At 40.6% G+C, this 22,338-nt stretch overlaps 3 protein-coding genes across 3 annotated transcripts; 1 reads left to right on the top strand and 2 right to left on the bottom strand.

Annotated features, from left to right (window-relative positions):
* Positions 1-188: 188 nt before the first annotated feature.
* Positions 189-5,051, bottom strand: ube2v2 (ubiquitin-conjugating enzyme E2 variant 2). The gene is made up of 4 exons (XM_068341509.1): positions 5,004-5,051; positions 1,448-1,593; positions 1,237-1,362; positions 189-1,101 (listed from the first exon to the last, which is right to left on the bottom strand). Exons 1-4 carry the CDS (start codon positions 5,017-5,019, stop codon positions 955-957), a joined length of 435 nt encoding a protein of 144 aa, XP_068197610.1. The 5' UTR covers positions 5,020-5,051; the 3' UTR covers positions 189-954.
* Positions 5,052-5,218: 167 nt separating this feature from the next.
* mcm4 (minichromosome maintenance complex component 4) lies at positions 5,219-15,669 on the bottom strand. The gene is made up of 17 exons (XM_068340853.1): positions 15,617-15,669; positions 14,927-15,006; positions 14,651-14,809; positions 13,225-13,388; positions 12,974-13,075; positions 12,778-12,873; positions 12,535-12,630; positions 11,765-11,903; positions 11,384-11,604; positions 11,136-11,256; positions 10,061-10,320; positions 9,537-9,902; positions 8,869-8,996; positions 7,939-8,146; positions 6,284-6,512; positions 5,992-6,125; positions 5,219-5,660 (listed from the first exon to the last, which is right to left on the bottom strand). The coding sequence occupies exons 2-17, from the start codon at positions 14,988-14,990 to the stop codon at positions 5,565-5,567; spliced, it is 2,583 nt and encodes an 860-aa protein (XP_068196954.1). The 5' UTR covers positions 14,991-15,006; positions 15,617-15,669; the 3' UTR covers positions 5,219-5,564.
* Positions 15,670-20,805: 5,136 nt separating this feature from the next.
* Positions 20,806-22,210, top strand: cebpd (CCAAT enhancer binding protein delta). Its single transcript, XM_068341468.1, has one exon. It carries the CDS (start codon positions 21,009-21,011, stop codon positions 21,888-21,890), a length of 882 nt encoding a protein of 293 aa, XP_068197569.1. The 5' UTR covers positions 20,806-21,008; the 3' UTR covers positions 21,891-22,210.
* Positions 22,211-22,338: the final 128 nt, after the last annotated feature.

The following is a 22,338-nucleotide window of genomic DNA, read 5'->3' as shown; positions in this document are numbered from 1 at the left end:
TGATCACATCTTACATATCAAACATCTGCAGTGTGGTGTCAAACCAGCATTTTCATTACCCCAGTTTACTCAGCCCAACAGAAACTACACAAGCTTACAACACAAGGCATCTGTAAAGTCAACATTTGACTAAGGCCCCCTTGTGGGAAAAGAGATGACTGTATGTGCAGCTGGCCAGTGAAATAAAGTTCAAAATTTGAGATGTGTTTTATTCGCAGACAGTGATTTTAATTTCAGAAAATCACAAGTTCTTACACCTGCCATTTTCACTAGAAGTTAAATGCAAGGGGTTTCGAACAGAACAGGCTTCAACGTCTGTTACATTTCAAAGAGCTGCAGAAGAGAAACATATTGGTATCGTGTCAAATACATATATGTGTATATATATAAAGGTAAGGATTTTTTTATATGTATATATAAAAAAAATTCATGTATATATATATATACATATAAAAAATTCCTTACCTTGTGACACTACTTTTAGACTACAGCCACAGTTCAATGTTCAGAAATGTCAAAGACCCTCCTAAATTTGGCTAAAAACTGAAAAACGTGGCTTCTCTTTGACTAGGTATTAGTTACAGAGCATGCCTTCACACACACACACGTTGCTCTTCAGTGATCAGTCATTTCGAATAACTACCGGGACTCTTGCACAGCGTTTGGTGACATCATAATTCCCTCATGTCCACTCAAGCTAGAACATGTCAAACAGAAAAGTCATCATCAATGTAACTTCATTAGAGGCAGACAACTGAGGTCTTGTAGTCTTGACTATCTATTCAGTGCTTAAACGCAGGGACATATCTATTCGAATGAACTATGTCATAACAAAGTCCAATCTTGTTCTTGGAGACAATATTGTTGATGTGTGAAGTGAGCCTCTTGATGATTTTACACAATATTTCTAAGAGAGTAAGGTTTAAGACAGCGGGTCGAAACAATCCATTACAATTAAGTGCTGTAGGTTTGTCCTTCTGGTGGTTGTGGAAGCTTGATATTTTCTTTGGCCATCATTAGACGCCTTAACTCTTGAAGAACAAATTTAATGGTATAAGTATTCTGCCATTTAGATAATACTTGTATGCTACGTGGATCCACCTGTGAGGAACACAAACACATGTAAAGAAAAAAAATCAGTCATTATGACAACAGCATTGACAATGAGTTACAACAGGTCTGATTTAGGACACACAGCAAAACTCACAACAATGTCAGATTAGAGATGACACTTACAACGCCATTGGAATTATTTATCCCATTCATGTTAATTTTTGTTACAAATTTAACAGACGGGGCTGCATCTGGGTATCTGGGGCCACATTCCACTTTCAGACTGTATATCCTGTTCTCAAAACTGGTCTGACAGAGTAGAAAAAAGAGAAAAAAACATTTCAATCAGTTCATATTGGAGTAACAATCTGCATTTTGAATATTCTCTGCTTACTCTTGGTGGTCCAATGATCATGCCTGTCCACTGTGTGAGAGTCATGTCCTCATCATCCTCGAGGCCCCAGCTGACTGTGCCGTCACCATCCCCCTTCTGTCCATCTTCAAGCTCCTCCAACAAGCGAAAATTGCGTGGAACTTTAACTTTAATCAACAGAATATGATTTTTTGGGTTAAAACATGTCTGTTCTTGATTTTTCTTGATGTTTCATTCCATAAAGGTTAAATAGAACCTAATTACACGGACTCCTCTAAAATGTAGGGCATGTTTAAATGTGATACAGCAATTTCCTTACAATACACGTCTGATGTCTAAACAGCAGGCCGTCAGTGAGCCAGTGTGTGAAACAGAGATGTGGAATGTACCTTTTCCTCATCTTAAGAAGAGATCATCATGTTAACAATCTGGATGAGGCTAGTGTCATTCCATATAACATTGGTATGGATTGTTTCAATAGGCTAAATAATTCACTAACATCCTCCATATGAAGTTGGCCTATTGTGACTGTGAAAATTGAATCACAAGTGAAAGAAAATCCCACGAGATGATGAACCATACTGCTGATGAAGAAAGTCAATACAGCAGAAATGGAGAAAGAGAAATAGACAGAAGTGAGCGAGAAAGGCTGAGGTGTGAGAAGACAGCGCAGAGGTGTAGGTGTGTGTGTTGAAGAGAAAAGCAATAGACTCAGTATTTTCATGTTATTCTACATCCTTACATTTTTGTAAACTGTCTCTGAAATTAAAATCTGTTGATTGGATAAACCTGTAAGAAGACTGAGAAGATTTTTACCATTCAGTGATTATGAACTAATCAATGAAAATAATTTTTGTTAGATGAACTGACCTGGAAAATAGCCATCAAACCTAGTCCTGATTACACATAAATGTTTCTTGAAGCCCGAAAAGAGTTTTAATTTGACAACTGACTATAAAATCGAACAGCAGCATCATTAAAATTGATTAAATGTTCAATGTGCAGTTTATTAAAAGGCTTTTTTCTTTTTCTACTTTAACTATTTGCTTTTCAGATTCAGATTATTGTGCAAATAAATACAATCACATTACCACTGTAAGAAAAATAGATAGTAGGAAGATGCTGACTTATCAGATCCAAACATCATCAAGGCTGTTGATTAATTCCTATTTCCAATCAATCAGAGAGAAGTAAAGCATGCTCATTAACTGACAATGTTGAGTGTAAGACAGGAATGATGTGTACAAAATATGAGTAAACAAATTTATTCGCCACAAGGACATCCTTATGTACCTACTGTAGAACTGTTTCCATTCTGATACCATGTTCACAACACTTTTACTAAGCTCAGTAGAAATCTGGGTTACCGACAATAGACTGGAACCAGTCATGAGATTTGAAGCACATGGGTCTATACAGCTGATTTTTAACAAATGATTCAGGTCAACGTTCACTCATCTTATGACCAATGTTACAGCTGACTTGATAATAACATAATTTGAACATAAACAATCAACGTGCTCAGTTATTTGGAAAATGTTCCCAATTCAGATGTTGCGCACAGCCTGACAGGAACACAGAAAGGTGTGAATGATGAACCACTTACAGCTATGACTGGAGGAGTGGTGGAGGCTGAGGGGAAAAGCACTTAACAAAAAGTATTGCCATTCATAATACCAATTCTGATGACAAATTCATTGAAGCGAAAAGTGAAATAAAGATTTCACAAAAGCCCCTTGATTCCAACGGCAGACAGGAACATTCAAATTTTTCTATCATCAAAACTCCTCTAATCAATCACTATCAGTCTTCAGGACTGAAATTTTAAAAATCTGTGTTTTACATCTCTTGTGAATTGACCTAAGAAAAGGATGGACTCTTACATGGCATGTGGTCCATCCAACATTCTTGACCAAAGTGAAAAATGAGTCATTTGAAACATTTCAGTTCTCCTACAACACCATTAAAAAGACCAATGCTACCAGATGACCTTAGTTCTCCACAGCAATACTGGTTAGAACATATTTTAGCAGCTGGGTAACAACAAAATGTCAACAGGGACATACAAACATCTGCGACTGACAATATTATCAGGTAACAAAATTATCAATTAATCTAGAACTATTTAATAATTTAATCAATGACTCGACAGCCCCATAAAAATTCAGGAAAAAACGACACAAAAATAATGTCAAACTGCCTTTGCTCATTAATGAATTGATGAATTAATGCTTTTGTTGTCTGATGAATAAAGCTGTAATAATTATTTAACATTAATGTTAAATACACGTGTGCTCTGCTGAGGCAACAAACATTTGACATGAGAAACAATGAGAAACTCAGCTTGGTTTTCACGACCAGGTTTGTACATCAAACTTATATTCAGAATTTTTGTATAACTTTTATTGTCATTTTCTATTTATTTATTATCATCATCATTGTTATTATTATTATTATTATTATTATTGTGGCTGTCATTGCGTTGCATGTTCCCTTTTTGGTCCTTGATATGGTTAGTTGACATTAAATTGAACCGGTTAGAAATAAATTGTGCGTGTAAAATGTCATTTCTGGTGGATAACATGTTATGGCCCAAACTTACAAATACATGGATTTTCCAACCTAACATAAAATGAGATAATTTCTCTGATGTAGTGTTTTCTATCATCAGGATCATATTTTGTAAGTCTGACATCTACGATTCCTGCTGATGCTTTGCAGCAGGCGTGGTCTCTGACTATTTCCTGAAACAAGTGCTGCCAATGAATGCCCCTTAATCAAGTGGCTCTGAATGTGATTGTGCACCTCATAACGGCACACACTTCATTTACACAAAGACTCCTGCGCTCACTCTTTCAAATAAATGGTCGTAATACTTTTTTTTTTTAAAATTTAAACAAGAGCTCTACGCAAACAGCGGCGCTGCGGTCCGATGTGCTGCCGAGATGTGAAGCGCTCAACGGGGACGCTGCTCTACATCTACTCGTTTACTTCATATGCATCCCAAACGGAGAAACCAGCATGTTACAGAAGCATATGACAGTAAAGAACACAGAATACCCACCATGCATGATATATATATAATATATATATTATATACATATTATATATATATATACAAACATATCTTTAGATATGTGTAGGCTGTATGGATATACAAGCGGCAGGAAATACACAAGAATAGACATCAGGATATTCACCACCACCACCGTTAAACTGTCGTAGGCTAACAGATATTAAATCACTCCAGTAACCATTATTGTCTATTGACAGTTCCAATTGCGTACAGTTAATTCTTACCAACGCTTATTCCCGACCCCTTGGGCCATTTCTGCTAACAGGGTTTAGCCATTCGCTACGTAAGCTAGGCAACACGGTAGCTTCAAGAGATAGATGGCTCCCGTTCCACCGTTACTTTATCGAACAAATAAAAGGTTCATTCTTTGGTATCCGGATTAATTTTGCATTCATTTAAGGGGAAAAGGGTGGTTCGTTTAGGTTCATGAGAAGCCGCAGCAATCCCCGGCTTCGACGACACTTTCTGTCACTGTAGATGCTAGTTTAAAGGCACACAAACCTGTGGTGCCCGCCATCTTCTCCAGCCGAGTCCAGAAGCACAGAGGCGTGACGTCACAGCCGTGAAGACCAAACGGCGTCACGTCACGACGGCAGTCGGCAGTGACTTAGCGCGGCTCACCGGCCTCTTCCCGTCGGCTCTGGTGCTCACGACGCGACGCAACCAAATCACTTCTACAAACATTTTTAGTGAGCAACATTTTATTTTCTCTCCTGGTAATAATAAATGCAAAATACAAGCACAACCCCGGAAATAAGTCACTCACTTCAATACGGGCAAATCACAATGTACAGGATGGAACTACAAGGGATCACCACAAACAACTAACGACACACGATCGCATTAAATATAAGCCATTAATTTCCACTTCTCACACTTTTTTTTACCTTAATGTAGAGCAGAGACTGTGGAATGAAGCTTTGATTTTTTTTCAAAATACAATGAAATTTAGGTTGACTAACCACAGTATTTCAATTTTACAGAAAGATTTTACAAGAACACATGGGCTCACATCACAATGTCAGGTCAACTTAAGGACTAGACATGGCGGCAGGTTTTGTCTCAGGCAAGAAGGCGAACGGTCTTTCCAGTGACTGTAAGGAAATCCTCGTCAGCCAGGGATCGGAGCGCCTCGTCGAACAAGTCCTTAGTGATGGCCTGAAGTGATCACAGCGAGTCAGAGGAGGAACAGGTGTGGACTATAGTTGTGCATATAATTACACTAAAATATTTTGTCAAACTGCAGTAACTAAATTGCATAGGAATTATACTATTGTTTTACATTTACCGCTGCAAACATAACTACAAACATTGTACAGTATTTTCCGCACCATAAGGCGCACCTTAAAAGTCTTTAATTTTCTCAAAAGGCAACAGTGCGCCTTATAGAGCAGAAAATATTGTCTTCATTAAAATGTATTTTTACGTCTGGCCATTACATTATATTGATTTCTGAAAGTGCTACCTGAGGTAGACTAAAAATGATTACCGTTTCTGACTGGCCTCTGAGGTCATCGAGCAGCTGCTGGTATTTCATCGCAGGCATCTTTCCCTTTGCCGTGATCAGTTTCTTCAGTGCCTGGGCGACGACCTCCTTGCGCTTCCGTGCGGTGGCACTCATACCTGGAATCACAAACGGATGCCGTCAAAGACAGTCGGGCTGCAGATAATGGCTATTTTACTACGCGTCTACAGTTTGCTTGCTACGGTCAATCCAATTCTAAAATCACCATGATTTTTTAGCTTTCTGCTGCACAAAGGAGTTATTATTCTGATGGTACCTGTTGTGAGAATAGAGATGTCAACGAATCCTGTTCTAGGATCAGTGGCCGACTGTTTGAGGGCCTCTCTGTGCAGCCGCTTGGCCTCCTCCACATCGATGGTCTCCACCTTCTCAGAGAAGCGCACCTTGGCGTGGGCCTCCGCCAGGCGGATCAGGGACTCCAGCTGTCTGGGGTAAGCAGACACCATCCCCCGACCACTGCCTATCTTCCTCATATCCACATAAGCCTGAGAGGAAACACGCACAAAGTCAAATGAAGGCAAAACTACATCAGTTTGTCGATTAACGACAGGTGAATACCTGACTAGTGGTGTGACTTTTTCTGCAAATATTACACTCATGTACAGTATTTTCCGCACTATAAGGCGCACCTAAAAGCCTATAATTTTCTCATAATCCCATAGTGCGCTTTATAATGCGATGCACTTTATATATGGATTAATATTAATATTAGTATTGGTTAAAAACAAGATCGCTGAAAAAAAGCCGGCAGTCATGCTGCACTACGCCACCAGGGTCACCCTCACAAGGTTTTTGGGCCTACGCCCCCTAACAACGGTAGTCAAGGGGTGTAGTTGAAGTCCCGGCTCTCACTGACCTACTGTTTGACAGCAGAGCAGCCTGCTGAGACCACCGGTGACCGGCTACGATAACGTAGCAAAACATAAGGAACTTTCAACAACTCTATTAATAGTTTGACTGACTGACTGATCTCAGTATTTTCCAACTACTGTGGTGCCGGAAATAACCCACTTTAAACTTAATTTGGTCTTAAAAATGCCATTGTGTTGTCATCTGGAATCTAGTGACGGTCCATTCTATTAGTCTGTGGAAACACGGAGAAACTGGCATAAAGGTGAATGAAAGACCCTCAAAGCTGAACTTCCAGCCTTTTCTGAAATTTCAAGAGTAGAGTCACTGCTAGACAAAGGTGTCTGGTGTGCTGCAAATGATTTACAAATGTAGTTGATAGCTCTGGGCGGGTGGCGGAGGGGCGCATTCAGGCTTGTGTATTCTGTCTGCAGCGACGTGCGGTGAGATTCACGGCGGTGAGACACCGACGTTAAAGTCAGTTCTAGGAGTAAAACAGCGTCATATTTGACAGTAAATTAGCAACCTGACGTTAAAAACTAGTTAAACAATTGTTTAAGACACACAGCAGCAGATAGCTGCACCTCACCTCTGACTGGACTACCGATCAATCGAAACAATAATTAATTACTAAACGAAGACGAACGTCGGAGCTTAAATATCTGCTTAAAACTTTAGATTAGGAAATAATCTGCTCTGTTCGCACTAAACAGGGCGGATTACACTTGTAATGAATTTAACCAGTTTTAATGTCGGGTTTTTTAATATTTTTTCTAAGATGGCAAAGTGATCAAGTTTCCTTGAGGCTCAGAATGGCCTCATTGAAATAACAAAAGGGGTCGTTCACAGCCGACTAAAGGTACTCACAGTCATGAATGCTCCAGCTAGTGGACGGATAGCGCAACTACAGCCACTCATTTTTTAAATCTAAATTAATTTTTTTTTATTATATGCGCCTTATAATCCGGTCCACCTTATATATGAAATGAATTATAAAATAAACAATTCATTAAATGTGCGCCTTATAATCCAGTACTGTACATAGATTCTGGAGAAACAAACCTCAATGAGGGCCTGACTGGCTTCTTCGCTCAGCCTTGGATTAATGTACGTTCGTGCATAAGCGATGTAGTCTCTCAACACGGCCATGTCAAGAAACTCTTCCTCCATCTGCTCCTCACTCTGGTAGTACAGTGACACCAGGTGGTGGGCCAGCCTCCGGTCATAAGCCTCATCTTGGGGATCCAGCATCAGGAAGATGAGGTCAAATCTGACAAAGCATAAGAAAGTGAGAATACAAAACATTAAGACGTTATGAGAATACAAATAATTAGGTAGATGTTGGAGTAGAACTATTTAAATCCTGCGTGATGCTGTTCCTCATACGTTGTGTCAAACATGTTTTATTGAGCAGTTTGCTTTATCAAAAAGACACAAATCCTTCTCTTGTTAGTTGAATAATTACATAGTCAGTGACCCAATTATTTATGTAAAATATCAATAATAATTAAAAACTTAGCAACAGTGACAAAATTATTCCCACTTAACTGCCTTCTCATTTCGTGGCGAGCTATTTGGCAGGTTTAAAGCATTTCAATTTCTAAATTCAAGGCTTTGAATAAAAAAATTTTAACAGCTACAAAAATGCTTTTTTTTTATACGTGACAATTTAATAGCTGCAGTGATGGAAAAAAGATTTGTGAGTAAAAGTCAAATTCACCATAAATTAGTACGAGAAGATGGCTTCAAATTTTGTAGAGAACACAAGAAAAGTTTTAAGAGATGATCCCTCCATTCATTTGTTTTTTACTAATTCACCTTCACATTATGCATGAAAGATGTCTCCTCTAAGGAGATCTTTGTTTTTAAGTCACATTGTGACAAAATTCTAATTGCCAAATCTATTTAATTGCTAATGAATGCTGTAAATTTGCATGAATTTAATTCCCCATCAGGTGTTTAAATGTCATCATACTGACTGAAGGAATTCACCTGGACAACAGAGTGTGAGGCAGCTGGATGTTCTCAATAGTTGTCTTTTTGGGGTTCCACTGAGATTCGACAGGGTTAGCAGCAGCTAGCACAGCGGTACGGGCATTCAGTTGGCAGATGATTCCAGCCTGCAAGCATTTACAGAAAGAAGTGATGATCACCGAGTGACCTGACTGAGGAAAACATCTGAGCATTTATCAGATACATGTCAAACAAGGCAGTCAGAGACTGCCACATCCTGCGACTGCAGTACTTTCAGGGTAGTTCAGGGTATCCTGAAAGTAGTACCTGACTAGTGCATAGCTTTGACCTTTCAGGGTAGGTCAAAGCTACGCACTAGCTTTGACCATAGATCACAGCTAGAGCATAGGTAGATCATAGCTAGTGCTTTGATCTACGGTCTTACACTGGCCTTTTCCCTCACCTTTCTATCTTATCTGGTTCCTGAGTGTGCAAAAGTTAAAATTTGACCTTGATCTAGTTTTCCTAAGGTCATCATCTCATTTTCATCCCCTTTGCTGCCCGAGTAATGTGCTTTTTCTTTCATCTTTCTATCTGCAAAAGTTACAAAGATATTTGGTGGACAAACTAACGGACAAATACACGAACACTGACAATTACAATACATCACCGCTTTGAAGCAGGATGTAAAATTCTGTCAAACTCACTTTTGCTATCGATAGAGTCTGCTGCTCCATGACCTCGTGCAGCACAGATCGCGTGTTGTCACTCATTTTGTCGAACTCGTCGATGCAGCAGATGCCGTTGTCACTGAGCACCAAAGCTCCAGTTTGCAGGACCAGCTGCCTGGTCTCTGGATCCTTCATCACGTAGGCGGTGAGACCCACAGCGCTGGAGCCCTTTCCCGATGTGTACTGGCCACGAGGCACCAGGTTGTAGACATACTGCAGCAGCTGGGACTTGCTGGTGCCAGGGTCGCCGCAGAGCAAAATATTGACTTCAGCACGGAAGCTTCCGCGGCCGGTACGACTGAAGTCCTTACGCGTGCCGCCAAACAGCTGTAACAGAATCCCCTGAAACCAACAGACGAGCACTGCTGTGAAGCAATCAGAGCTCTTCGATCTACAGTTGGGAACTATAAGCGTCATTTCACTACTGTGATTTGAAATCACTAGGAACTTTGCGCATAGAATCTCAGTTTCCAGCGTCGTAAATGTTACAGCAGACACACCTTCTTGATGTCCTCGTGCTCATAGATGCTGGGTGCGAGGGCAGAGGAGAGGCGTTCGTAGACGTCCGGTTTGGCTGCCAGCTCCTTCAGTGTCTGCACTCGGTCCTCAGTGAACAGCTTCTGCTCGGCCTCCTCGTCCAAGCCGTGCAGCCGCTTCTCGTCCGTCTTGCGGAAGTGGATGGCATCGATGTGAGTTTTATACACGGACTTCACGTTGCTCTGAATGGGGCTCACGCGCATGGGGACAGCTCTGTAGATACCTTCAGGGACATGTAAAAAGCTGTTAGTGTGTGTGTTTTGTGTGTGCGCAAGTATGGTACTAAAGAGGTGCATTTAGAAATATCAATTTAAATAGATGGGCTATGATTCCATAAGTTTCTATTTATTCCTACTCCTTCTCAGCATGTAACCTTAAAAAAAACTTTGATTTCACTGTTTACTATTTGTTTAATTATTTAGTTTTCCATTTAATCCTTTTATTTACACATTTTAAATAAACATTTCTGATCAATCATGAATGTAAAACACCAAACACTGTGATTTTTCTTCTTAAATTTGAGGAACAACTTCATATAATAAAAAAATACATTTTTAAAAATATTTAATTTTTGTTATGAACAATATCAATAAGTGATCTTAACTTAAAAAAAGAATCTATTGAGAAGACATTAACTCACTGACTGCCGATGACATCTATAGATGTTAATTATGTTTTTTTTTTCAACATAATTGAGGGACGGTTCGGCAAATCTTGTCAGTCAAAATCAACTTTCTAATCGTGGAATTTAGCGTAATCACGCCAGCAGCAGCGTGAGCGAACACGGTGTTGCTCTGAGCAAAGCATCTTGCAATCGGTCAAGAACAGAAATAAAAATTGATAAACGTCCAGAGCGTCAGAGAAAAAGATCAAGAGCTACTAAGTGAATGAATTAATATGTTATTACTTGCACTTATTTTTAAGTAACTATTAAATAGTTGTGAGAATTTGACATAAAACTTCTCACAGGACATCTTTCATTTCACCTTTATATTCAGAAACCTCAAGCAGTCGTATTCCTTAGAGACTGAATCTTACCTGTGATGTTGATGCGGTCTCCTGGCTGCACCTTGTCAACCAGGTCATTATGGGCATAAACAACAGTGGTGTGGGGCGTCTGACCGGCTGGCATATCCTCTGGAGACTCTTGAATTTTGACCTGTTAAACCAGATCAAGGAACGTATGTCACATCCCCACCAGTAACACTGAACATATTTGGAGATTAGCTGTTGTTGACTGTACCAGTCTGCCCTGTGCCAACCCCAAAGCCCCACTCGGTTCTCACCATCTGCTTGTCTGAAAAGACTGAACGGTTGTGAATGAGCACCAGGCTGTGGGTAGTGTTGCAGTGGCGGCATGCAGTGGGCTCAGCGATGCGCCCACGATCGACCTCCACACGTGTGGTGTAGGCGCACACCTGGCACTGGAAGAACGCCTCCTGCATCTCTGGAATGAGCTGCGAGGTGCGGACCACCATGCCACTGATGGTGATTAGCTGATCGATGTCTGCGGAGGCAACGCATAAGGTGAGCAGAATCTTTAGCGTGGAACAATATTCACAAAAATCCCACACAAAATATGAGATGGAATATCTCATACGGTTGTCCTAGTAAGTGTGATGCCACTTTGTAAGCATCTTGTGACAGGAATTTGTGAATCCACTCACCATCTGGGTTCAAGCTTCTCATGTTTCTGGTTTTCAGGGCATTGTAGGGGCGGACTTGGATCTGGTGCTCAAGGAAGGAGTCAGGGAAACGCTCAAAGAAAAGCTCATTCACTGCCATGTCAAATGTTGGGATGACTTCCTGGAAGAGAGCAAGTTACTCACTTTTAAGGATCAATGAGTTGGGAAAATTTCACAACAGAAATACTTTATTTTAAACTGATGAAAAAATAGTCAATGCCACAAAAGGGTAAAGTTGTTTCATCACCTCCCTCACTTTTACATTGAAAGAACATCAATAAGCTACAGATTCTTCCCATTCAAATTTAATTAATGATGAATTATAGAAAGTGTGATGATTAGAAAGCACTTTGGTTCAGTTTTAGTTATTTATTTGAACTTAGAGTCCAAAATTAACGAGGCAATCAAAGCTAGCTTTGACCTTTCAGGGTAGATCAAAGCTGTGCACTAGCTTTGATCTATGGTCTTACTCACACTGGCCTTCTCTCTCTCTCTCGTCTTTCTATCTTATCTGGTCCCCGAGTGTATAAAAGTTGAAATTTGACCTTGACCTACCTGGCCAAAAAAATTGGACACCACCTCAATCTAGGCTTGAATTTGCAAGACCTTAGTGAAAATTAATGGAACACTGGATGGAAATAAATCTTGGTAATAAACTTTTTGGCCAGGTGGTGTATCGTCCAACACAGACTTTAAATGCTTGTCTGTCAGATTGAAATAAAATTCTTTAAAAAATACAGAATATTTATTACCTGTGGATAGCAGATGAGCTGCCTGTAAAGTTCCGTGTCAAAAGTCTGCACATGCAGACAATTTACATTCAGCACTGGATCACCAACAACACTGATCTATGAGACAAATAAAAACAATACACATCAATCACAGAATTATCTACTTCATATACAAGAGGCAAAAATGGTGATTCTAACCTGATTGTTCCAAAAACAATTATTCAACAGAAAAAGACTTTTGAAAAAACAAAACAAATACATCACCTCCTCCAACTTCTGCATGTACAAAGGCTCATTCAAGTCCAGACCTGCGTTCTCATCTTCATTAGAGGTCGGGTCGATGAACCTTTGCAGGAACCTCTGAGAGGAGAGTGAACCAAACCACCCAAAGAATGAGAGCCTCTCCACAATGAGTAGGTGACATTATATCACATTATAGATGAAAAATAAGATTTCAGACCTGAAACTTCTCCTTACAGGTCCCAACATTAACGTCAGTCCCCCAGATGACGAGTCTCTGGCCTGCATTTGGCTCACTAGCAACCCCACCATCAGCAGCTGGCTGTAAAGACATGTGAAAAATCAAAGCTCTGATTTAAAGTTCACCATTCTTTATTTCATTAAATTTAAAATAAATTCTTGCCTATTGTATTGACAATAAATGGGCACAATCTGAATAATTCTCAGAATATTCTTGATTTCCTGACTGACCAGCTCAGAGTGAAGATCAACTTGAGGTGCCTTCCTGATTGACCCCAGATCAGGACGCTGTCTGGCTGGGGTGCCACGCACACCGCTGCGGGGGGTCCCTTCAACCCTGGAACTAGGGGTCCCATACATCAGAGGGGAGCTCATGTCCACTTCACTGGGTAAGACTGTTAAGATAGTGGAAGACAAAACATTAACTCCCAAACACCAAAAATTGCTTATGATGTCAGCAGGAACTTAAGCGTCTGTCCAATTTGAGACCCACTGCACTGACATCGCAGTTTGGAGATGGTTGTCCATACAATCTACTTTTAGTGCTTTTAATACAACCACAAATTCTACCCAATAAGTTATTGAGTTTTAAGTTGCACAACACCACTGTGACCTGGGGTTTAGACTACCTTTTAAATCAGGCATCACCAAGGTTCTGTTTGGACCCATGACTACTCTATCATAAATTCACGAGAATAGATTTTCTTGGAACTTTTTTTCTGACGGTCTTGACTATAGACGGCGAGTGCTGCCACTGAAGCCAATATGATAATTGCTCCAAACAAAGTAAGGTTAATGAGGAAAACCGCTGGTTAACAATTGGAGAACAAAATTTATGTTTATCCTTCCATCATGCAGTTCAAACCATTTTACCTCATATAGTCTGAACACGTAGCATTAATTAAAAATGGTAAGGTGAAGCACCACTATGAAACAAAGGACAGAGCTTTTGAGCATAGTTATCCCCTGAAGTCCTAACTGAGGGCAAAATGCAAACAAATTTTCTCTAAAGCTATCATGGATCTTGGGGCAACACACAAAATCTTTTAGTGATGGGACAGTTGTGAAGAAGTGCTTAAACACGTGTTGAGACATTATTTTAGGGAAAAGAAAAAAATTGAGATGTGTCAAAAAAACCAAACAAACCCTGATGGCAGCTTCAACAGCAACCAGAAAATCAGAAATATTAGAAAGATGTCCCAGCTTGATGCAGCCATTCAGAGAGCACCATATCTTTGGCCGTTGATGAGTCTACAGATGTTACTGATATTATTAGTCTTAAACTTGAGAAAAGGATAAAAATTAGTTGGGAAGTTGGACCAATTAAGAAAATAAAAACATAGCACTTTAATACACAATGGAAGGAGGATCATTTTTCATCTGCCAATCTACCATCTCAATACCAAAGAATGGAAACATGGTGCGGCGTTTTTGGACTGTTCATAGAAACTGTACTGAAACTGACTTGCCGCCGAAAAATAAGCTGAGAAAGAGTAGTGGTAAGGGAAATAAGAAGCCAGATAGATAAAGCTATCTATCTTTCAAGTAAATTTCTTCTTCAAGCATTATGCGTGTCAAAGAAAATGTATGTCTTTATCTATATTTTTATTAAAAAAACAAATATAAAACTTAACTCAATAGATTGATGGTTGCATACCTGAGGGCCTTGGGCTGGAGAACAAAGATGTGTCCTGAGGTGCTGCTGGACTGAGCATGTCGGTAGCAGGGGATGTTGGCATCGGCATCAGATCCCCAGTGGAGGAGTCCTGGCCTCTGCGCCGCTGAGATGGAGGTGAAGTGGGGCCCTCACTGCCGGCTGTGGATTCAAATAGAACAAAAATGACTCAATGATTTGGAAGGACACTTACATCATGAACATGTCAGTGGTACTGCAGTTTGATAAATGAGGAAAATGTTGAGAAAAAATACTTACGTGTTCCCAGGCTGGCACTCCTCTCTCGTTTCTGGCCACTAGGAGTGGATGTTGGTGAAGACATTGTTCTTGGGATATCACTGGAAAACGGAATTAAGTAAGTGATTTTTTTATGTTTGTTTGTTTTGGTTCTGCAGGAGGGCGTACAACTGAACTTTTTGAAATTATTTTTAACATAATGTCCTGCAGATACATTTGAATCATCTTATTGACTGAAGTGATTCTCTTCCAAATGAAAACAAGCGGTATTAACCAGACTTTCACTCCTGGAGAGTGAAAGTCTCCAGGATTGCGTTTTAATCTCTTTTGAAAACGTTAGTAAAACTCAGGCATTTGATTTTTTTTTAAATGACACACTGCTATTCTCCAATATCCTTTATAATGGCCTACAAACAGACCATGATACTATTACTTTATATGTAGCATTATAGTCTAGTTAGGTGTATCAGGTGCTGTTATTTCTGGCAAAAACATTTGATCAATAAACAATAATCACTCCACCACCTGCCTGGCTGAGGACACATTCCATGAACCTCAAAGTAAAGCACTAACTCTATACATTTAACCATCAAACTAATAAGTACGATGCTGCAAAAGCACACTAATCCCCATTACACACCATATGTGGTCGATTAATGTACCCGATTTTGTTTTTTTAAGGATAAATTAACAGATACAGAGCATTCTTACCTCTCCTATGTACGTAAAGACCACTGCAGATATGGCGCGAAAATATGTGACGTTTTATTCGCGGGGAACTTTAGACCAATCATAGACCAGCAACTTCCATCTTTTTCCGGCCGAGTCTTTCATCTTGAAGGTGCGTTCGTGTTGCGCTACACTCGGAAAGAATTGTGTTTTCTGTTATAAATGACTTAAATTGGTCAAATTGAGACGTAGCATTAAAAATAATACAACAAAAATCTATCTACACAAAAACCAACACAGGATGCCTGTTTTATTTACTTGCTATTATCTTCATTAGTACCCTGACCTAACTTGGTTTCGTCCACAATGACACGTGCTTTTGCCCCGCCTTGTCTCCATTGTTTTGCGTCAACATCCGTTTAAACTTCAAGTTAACTGGGATCCATGCCATTATTAAGTCATTAGAACATTTTTGTGTACCTATTAAAATTGATATTTACGGTGTCTTTGTCCCGAGACATGCATTAGAGATTAACACAAAAAGTAGTTTTGCTTGATAAAATGAGTGGATTGATCCTGCAGCTAAGATCATTGACCACAGAGCGGCGCTATGTCCATTAGGAAACGGATAGGAGGAAAGAACTGCTCCCTTTATTGGTGGGTGGTGTGCTCAAAGAAAGTTCATAAAATGTGAGTCCAGTGTAATGAGTTACTGCACTTTTAAACTTAGTGCTCACAGATGCATTTTGTAAGAAGACTGTATACAAGCCAACTATGCTCTTTCAACGTGAATCAAATGAACCCACTTGACACTTGTCATTTATCCATACAAAAGTTACCCGTTTATATACAGTACACAAACAATTTTATCTGTATTCTATAGTTTGCTTTCAAGGCCTTACTAAGAGCTATAATGTATGTGTATGTTTTCTTTTTTTAAAAATATGCATGCTTGTTGTTCAGGTGTGTTGAAGGATTGTTGGCCTTCTAAAAATTTACGTACAAGGGCTGAAAGCAACCAGAGAAACTTTGACTCTTTAATGTGATTGCAAGAGTTGCGGATAAGGATGGTCTCTATCTGTTGGTTACAGCTTTTTGCAGAGCATCTTGTAAATTATCCCAAGATGTTCCAATCATTATCTCAAAGGATAAAGAACAGCCAATGATTATCACACTATTAAGGTGCATATTCTATACAAAAATGTGTAAAATTTGGGATATCAAGTTTCTTTAAGTCAGCTAATTAATCACTCGTGTGTGAATGTACTTGATGATTGTGAAATTGTTACATGTTAAAAACAACAACAACAACCTTCAAATCACAGCTTTTCCTCTTCACTGACTAGTCTGCCTACACCTGCATGACAGAACTTGCCATTATCAGGGGTTAATGTGATGACAGCCAAAAAAGGAGTATGTTGTCTTTTTTAGTTGATTTTCTTCCACAGCAACACTTTTACCGCACAGTATTTTGTTCACTGAGCCACTTTTGGGACATCCGTTTATAGACCTTGTGGTAAATGTCAAATTAGACCGAAGTCTTTTAATATAAGGTCCATCAGTAAGGCAAATAGAAAATAAATAGAACGCAGCAACAAAAATAACCAAATCTTCAGTAGACTCTTACACAAAACTGAAAGCTAGAAACACACTATTGGATACTGATACATGGAATAATGGCGACATGGAACTCTACCAGTAGAGCCTGTATTTTTGTTGGTGTTTGTGTGATTTATATAGAATTGTGTATTGTTTGTTATGCACATGATATTTATTAATCTGTATTCTACAATCTTTACAATTCAAATTCAAACAAGAACCAATGCAGTCAGAGACTGCAACACCCCGCTACAAAATTTTACCCTGACAGTTTAAAACCTAGTTAGTTAGTTAGTTAGTTAGTTAGTTAGTTAGTTAGTTAGTTAGTTAGTTAGTTAAAACCTAGTTAGTTTGAAGGAGTAATGGAACCTTAAAACACTTTGTTGCTTTACTACTTGATTTGCTCCATTGAAAAACTTGTATTACATACTGTTTTGTGCTCACTTTAAAAAAAACACCTTTCCAAACCTTTCATTTTTATGAAAAGTTTGGCCATCTTTGAGTAGTGCAATCCTTTACTGCTTCCTACTTCACAAATATTCATTACATTAAAGTTGTATTGCCGCTATAGTCACATTTTACTTTCCAAAAAGATTTTACAATCAAAATCTAAAGGTTCATGAACATGTGATTTTACAACAAATAGATTCAATGAGCTTCCCTTTGACCCGCTACAATATTGAAGTATCAGAAACAATAACATCACAATTTTCTTTCACTTTCAATGGGTATGTTCGTAAACATTAAGTTATGCTAGGGCACAAAGAATCAAAATTTTATACTGTATAGCTATCCCCACCTAAATATTTGAATAAGCTCACTTGAAAACCACGCTGTCACTCTTCTGGCGTCTACCCAGAAGTTTGGGCTGCTATAGCTGTCGTGTGGGGAACCCCAATACTTTATTCACAATGACCAAACTCACAAAACCATCGTCTATCAGGATGGCCGGACCGTAACGGTCCCACACACACAGAGCCGTTACGGCTTCGTCAGACACAGCGGTTTGTAATCTTGTGACCCCGAAGAAAAAAAAAGAAAACAAACGAAGTCTGGTATTATTGTTTTATCCTGGAATTTCCACGGGTTCCCACTAGTAAATACATAATCTAAAAGTATATAAAGTAATAGCAAGCACACTGACCATGGCTCTCATGTCAAACTCAAGTTATGTCATTTAGTAAGTCATAAACAATTTTGACACATTGCACAGTAGATAGATAGATAGATAGATAGATAGATAGATAGATAGATAGATAGATAGATAGATAGATAGATAGATAGATAGATAGATAGATAGATAGATAGATAGATAGATAGATAGATAGATACTTTAATAATCCCAAGGGAAATTCGGGGTGACATCTGCTCACAGAGATACAAATAAATACACATAACAGTGATGAAATTGGCACCGACAAAGATGTCGCATAAATTACATAATTAGCATAATGACATAATTATACAACAGAAAAAACGGGAACCTAACATAAAAAGGAAGTGTAGGAACATGAAATAAGTGTGAGATGAAGACGATGTAGGATCAGAAGGAAGGATGAATCGAGCTGTAAACCGAGCTGTAAACCGACACTAGGGACCCCCACAGAGTATCCCACAGTGCATCCCCAGTGCATCCCAGGCCCCCCTAGTCTACCCCTTGACCCTGTGGCTTCGGACTCTCTCCTTCTGAGAGAGTTGTTGTGCCCCCTGATGGCACGAGGCACAAAGGAGGTCCTGAGTCTCAGTGGAGGAGCTTGGTGACAGCAGTCTGCCACTGAAGGAGCTCCTCTGCTGGGCGAAGGTAGTGTGCAAGGGGTGGGTGTTACCCAGGATCGCTCTAAACTTGGACATAGTCCTTCTCTCTAAGACAGTCTGTACAGTGTCCAGTTCCTGACCGGTCACAGAACCAGCCCTGCGGATGAGCCTGTCTAGGCGCTCAATGTCCCGTTTCCTGGCACCACCACCCCAACACACAATGGCGTAAAACAGCACACTGGACACAATGGACTGGTAAAACAGTCTGAGCAGGTCAGAGCTGATGTTGAAGGAGGCCAGCCTCCTCAGGAAGTACATCCTGCTCTGCCCATTCTTGTATACACAGTCCAGGTTGTGCGACCAGTCCAGTCTGCTGTCTAGCTGCAGCCCCAGGTACTTGTAAGTCCCCACAACCTCCACCTCCTTACCCCCGATGACTACTGGCTGTGGGGAGGGGGATGCCCGCCGGAAATCCATCACCATCTCCTTGGTCTTAGAGATGTTTAGCTGAAGCTCATTTCGCTGACACCACCCCACAAAGTCCGTCAGTATTTGTGGATTTCAATAATAATAATAATAATAATAATAATAATAATAATAATTTTTTCCCCCTGTTATTTAAGTCACATGTGTCAAACTCAAGGTCCGGGGGCCAAATGTGGCCCACCACATCATTTTATGTGGCCCGCGAGAGCATACAGGGTCAGAGTTACTAAAAATAAATAGGTCAAAAGTGTGCTTTGAGCTTACCTATATTTCCCACGATGCAGTAATTAAGCCAATTTTAACTTCGAACAAAGCTAATGTCCTAATTTGTGTTTGATATCATTTTTCTTTATTCACTTAAATAGTTTGATCCTTGAACTGATGGAGTTATGTGGATTTCATAACCTGACATATTGTTCAAATCGTTCGTCTTCTCTCTCTTCCTACGAACCCACCTTCCTCCTCTCCTTCTTCGACCAACAGTAGTCCAATTTGAACCAGTACCCTGTCGGTGAACAGCACTGATGGTGGTTGTTGTTAACTCGGGCTTGATTTGGCAAAAGTTTTACGTCGGAAGGCCTTCCTGAGACAATCCTCTGTACAGTATTTGTCCGGGCTAAGTTGGGACCGGCACCATAAGTCACTGGCTTGTGCCCTCTTGTGGCTACATTGAAAGGATTCATGTTATTACAGAACCCCCCCCCCCCCCCCCCCAAAAAAAAAACCCCAAAAAAACAACTGTAACTTGAGTATAAATTCAGTTATATAACATTAAGGAGTAGTTACATTTATTTTACATTACATTGGTTACATTATTTACATGTTTAAGTTACATCTGTCCCTTTGATTACAGCCACTATGCTGATGTGGCTCTCAGTGAAGATGAGTTTGACACCCCTGATCTAAATGGATCCACTGCCACGTGTAGGAATTAGTTAAAATCATTCGTGAGATGTTTCTGACGCAGAGCAGATTAACAGTGGAGTTTTCATCCCAGTAAAATAGGTCTAGTAGCTACAGCTGTTTGTGACGTCACCTCTGTAAGTTCTTACTGCTTTCCTTTGTAATGGATCGTTTATTTGGTTTAATCGTAACTGCTCTGATATTCGTTTATAACCTCGCACCACGTTTTGAGCGACGTATTCATCGGGCTGGTGACGACCAACAAATGGCCCCCTGTCCCTAACACCCACTCTCAACTATGTAAACAACTCGGAATCATTCAGACGATCGTAGTAAAAAAGTGGGTGGCGCGAACAACACGCCCCTCTCTCCTCAAATGGGAAGTGAACGAGCGTCACGTGACCTCCGTTTCGCCTCGACTGGCTCGTGAGAGGGCGGTGCGTGTGACGTCAGCGAAGAAACGCTACAAAACACTTCGCGAGTTAGACAGGCGCCTCAGATGACTTTTAGCAGTAACGGGAACCTGACAGTCAATAAACAGGGACGGAAAGACACAGACTGTTCTGACTGGACGAGTTACAGGGAGTGAAGCGAGTTAACTGCGAGTTTATGTTGTCGTCACACCTGTGGGTTTACTTTTTAAACAGGTAAAAATTTTGTCCGAACACACGTGAGCAAGCCCTCAGAGTTCATGTGTGACATTTACAGCCTGGATTCTCACTGTGTGTCTCCACAATGCACTATGAGTTGGACGATGGAGCCGACTAACTTCTACGAGAGCGTCAAACTCGGCGGAGCTCAGCAGGGGATCTGCAAGTCGGGCAACAGGGGCGAAGGCACGGGCGAGGACGCCACCATGGTGGAGCTGAGCACCGCCCCTGCCATGTACGATGACGAGGGTGCCATCGACTTCAGCCAGTACATCGAGTCCATGACAGCCGTGCCAAACCTGGAGCTGTGCAACGACGAGTTCTTCCTCGATCTGTTCAACACTGTGAAACAAGAGAAGGTGGATTTCTACAACATGCAAAGCTCCGCGCACCCCGGCGGCATTCAGCAGCTGTCTTTCCCGTACGCGGCGGAGAGGAAGAGCGACAGCCTGCTGAACAAAACGCTGTTCAACGCGCCGATCAAGCAGGAATCCGACTGGAGCGACAGCGACATGTCCTCCTCCCTGCCGTCCCAGATCGAGACCTGCGCGCAGACGTCCGTCAGCTTGACGACAGGGCAGCCGACTCCCCCCACCACCCCGGAGCCCGTCTCCAACGTGGGCTCGGTTAAATCCTCTCCGAGGAAGATCGGGAGAGAGAAGGGGAAGAAGGCTGTGGACAGGTTCAGCTTGGAATACCGACAGAGGCGAGAGAGGAATAACATTGCAGTCAGGAAAAGCAGGGATAAAGCCAAGATGCGCAACGTGGAGATGCAGCAGAAGTTGATGGAACTGAGCGCCGAGAACGACAGGCTTCATAAAACCATCGAGCAGCTAACGAGAGAGCTCACGGGGCTCAGAGAGTTCTTCAAGCAGATACCCAACTCCTCTTTCGCGGGCTCTGGGAGCGCGGAGAGTCGGTGACCCTTCAAGATTCTGTGAACTGAGTTTAAGGAGACATACCTCAACAGACACTTTTTACCATCTGTAACAGATGTATTTTTTTAAGCTTACCATAATGGCACTGGAAAAATATGATTGCTGCCATGTTTGTGGGACTTTCCCCGTGTATTAAATTATTTTACCACTGCATTTACACAATGTTATACTTAACATGGTACATGTTATATAATTCCGAACTTTGTACAAGAGCCAGAGCTGAACTTTTATATAGTTTGTATGAAACCGTGAGAACATTTGTTTATGGAATCTCTTAATAAAATTGATGAACATGTGCAAAAACATCCTGGCCTGTGAGTGCTCTTTTCATACGGTGGTTCGGTTGTTTTGAGGTAGTGCGTTTACAATAAGTGGAAAAAGAAAATGCAACAAGGAATAGCAAGTTGGGGTGAAACTTTTATTGAGGCAAAGA

This window comes from Antennarius striatus, chromosome 18 (genome assembly GCF_040054535.1).
Source record: "Antennarius striatus isolate MH-2024 chromosome 18, ASM4005453v1, whole genome shotgun sequence".
NCBI lineage: Eukaryota > Metazoa > Chordata > Actinopteri > Lophiiformes > Antennariidae > Antennarius > Antennarius striatus.
This window is presented reverse-complemented; position numbering and strand designations above follow the sequence as displayed.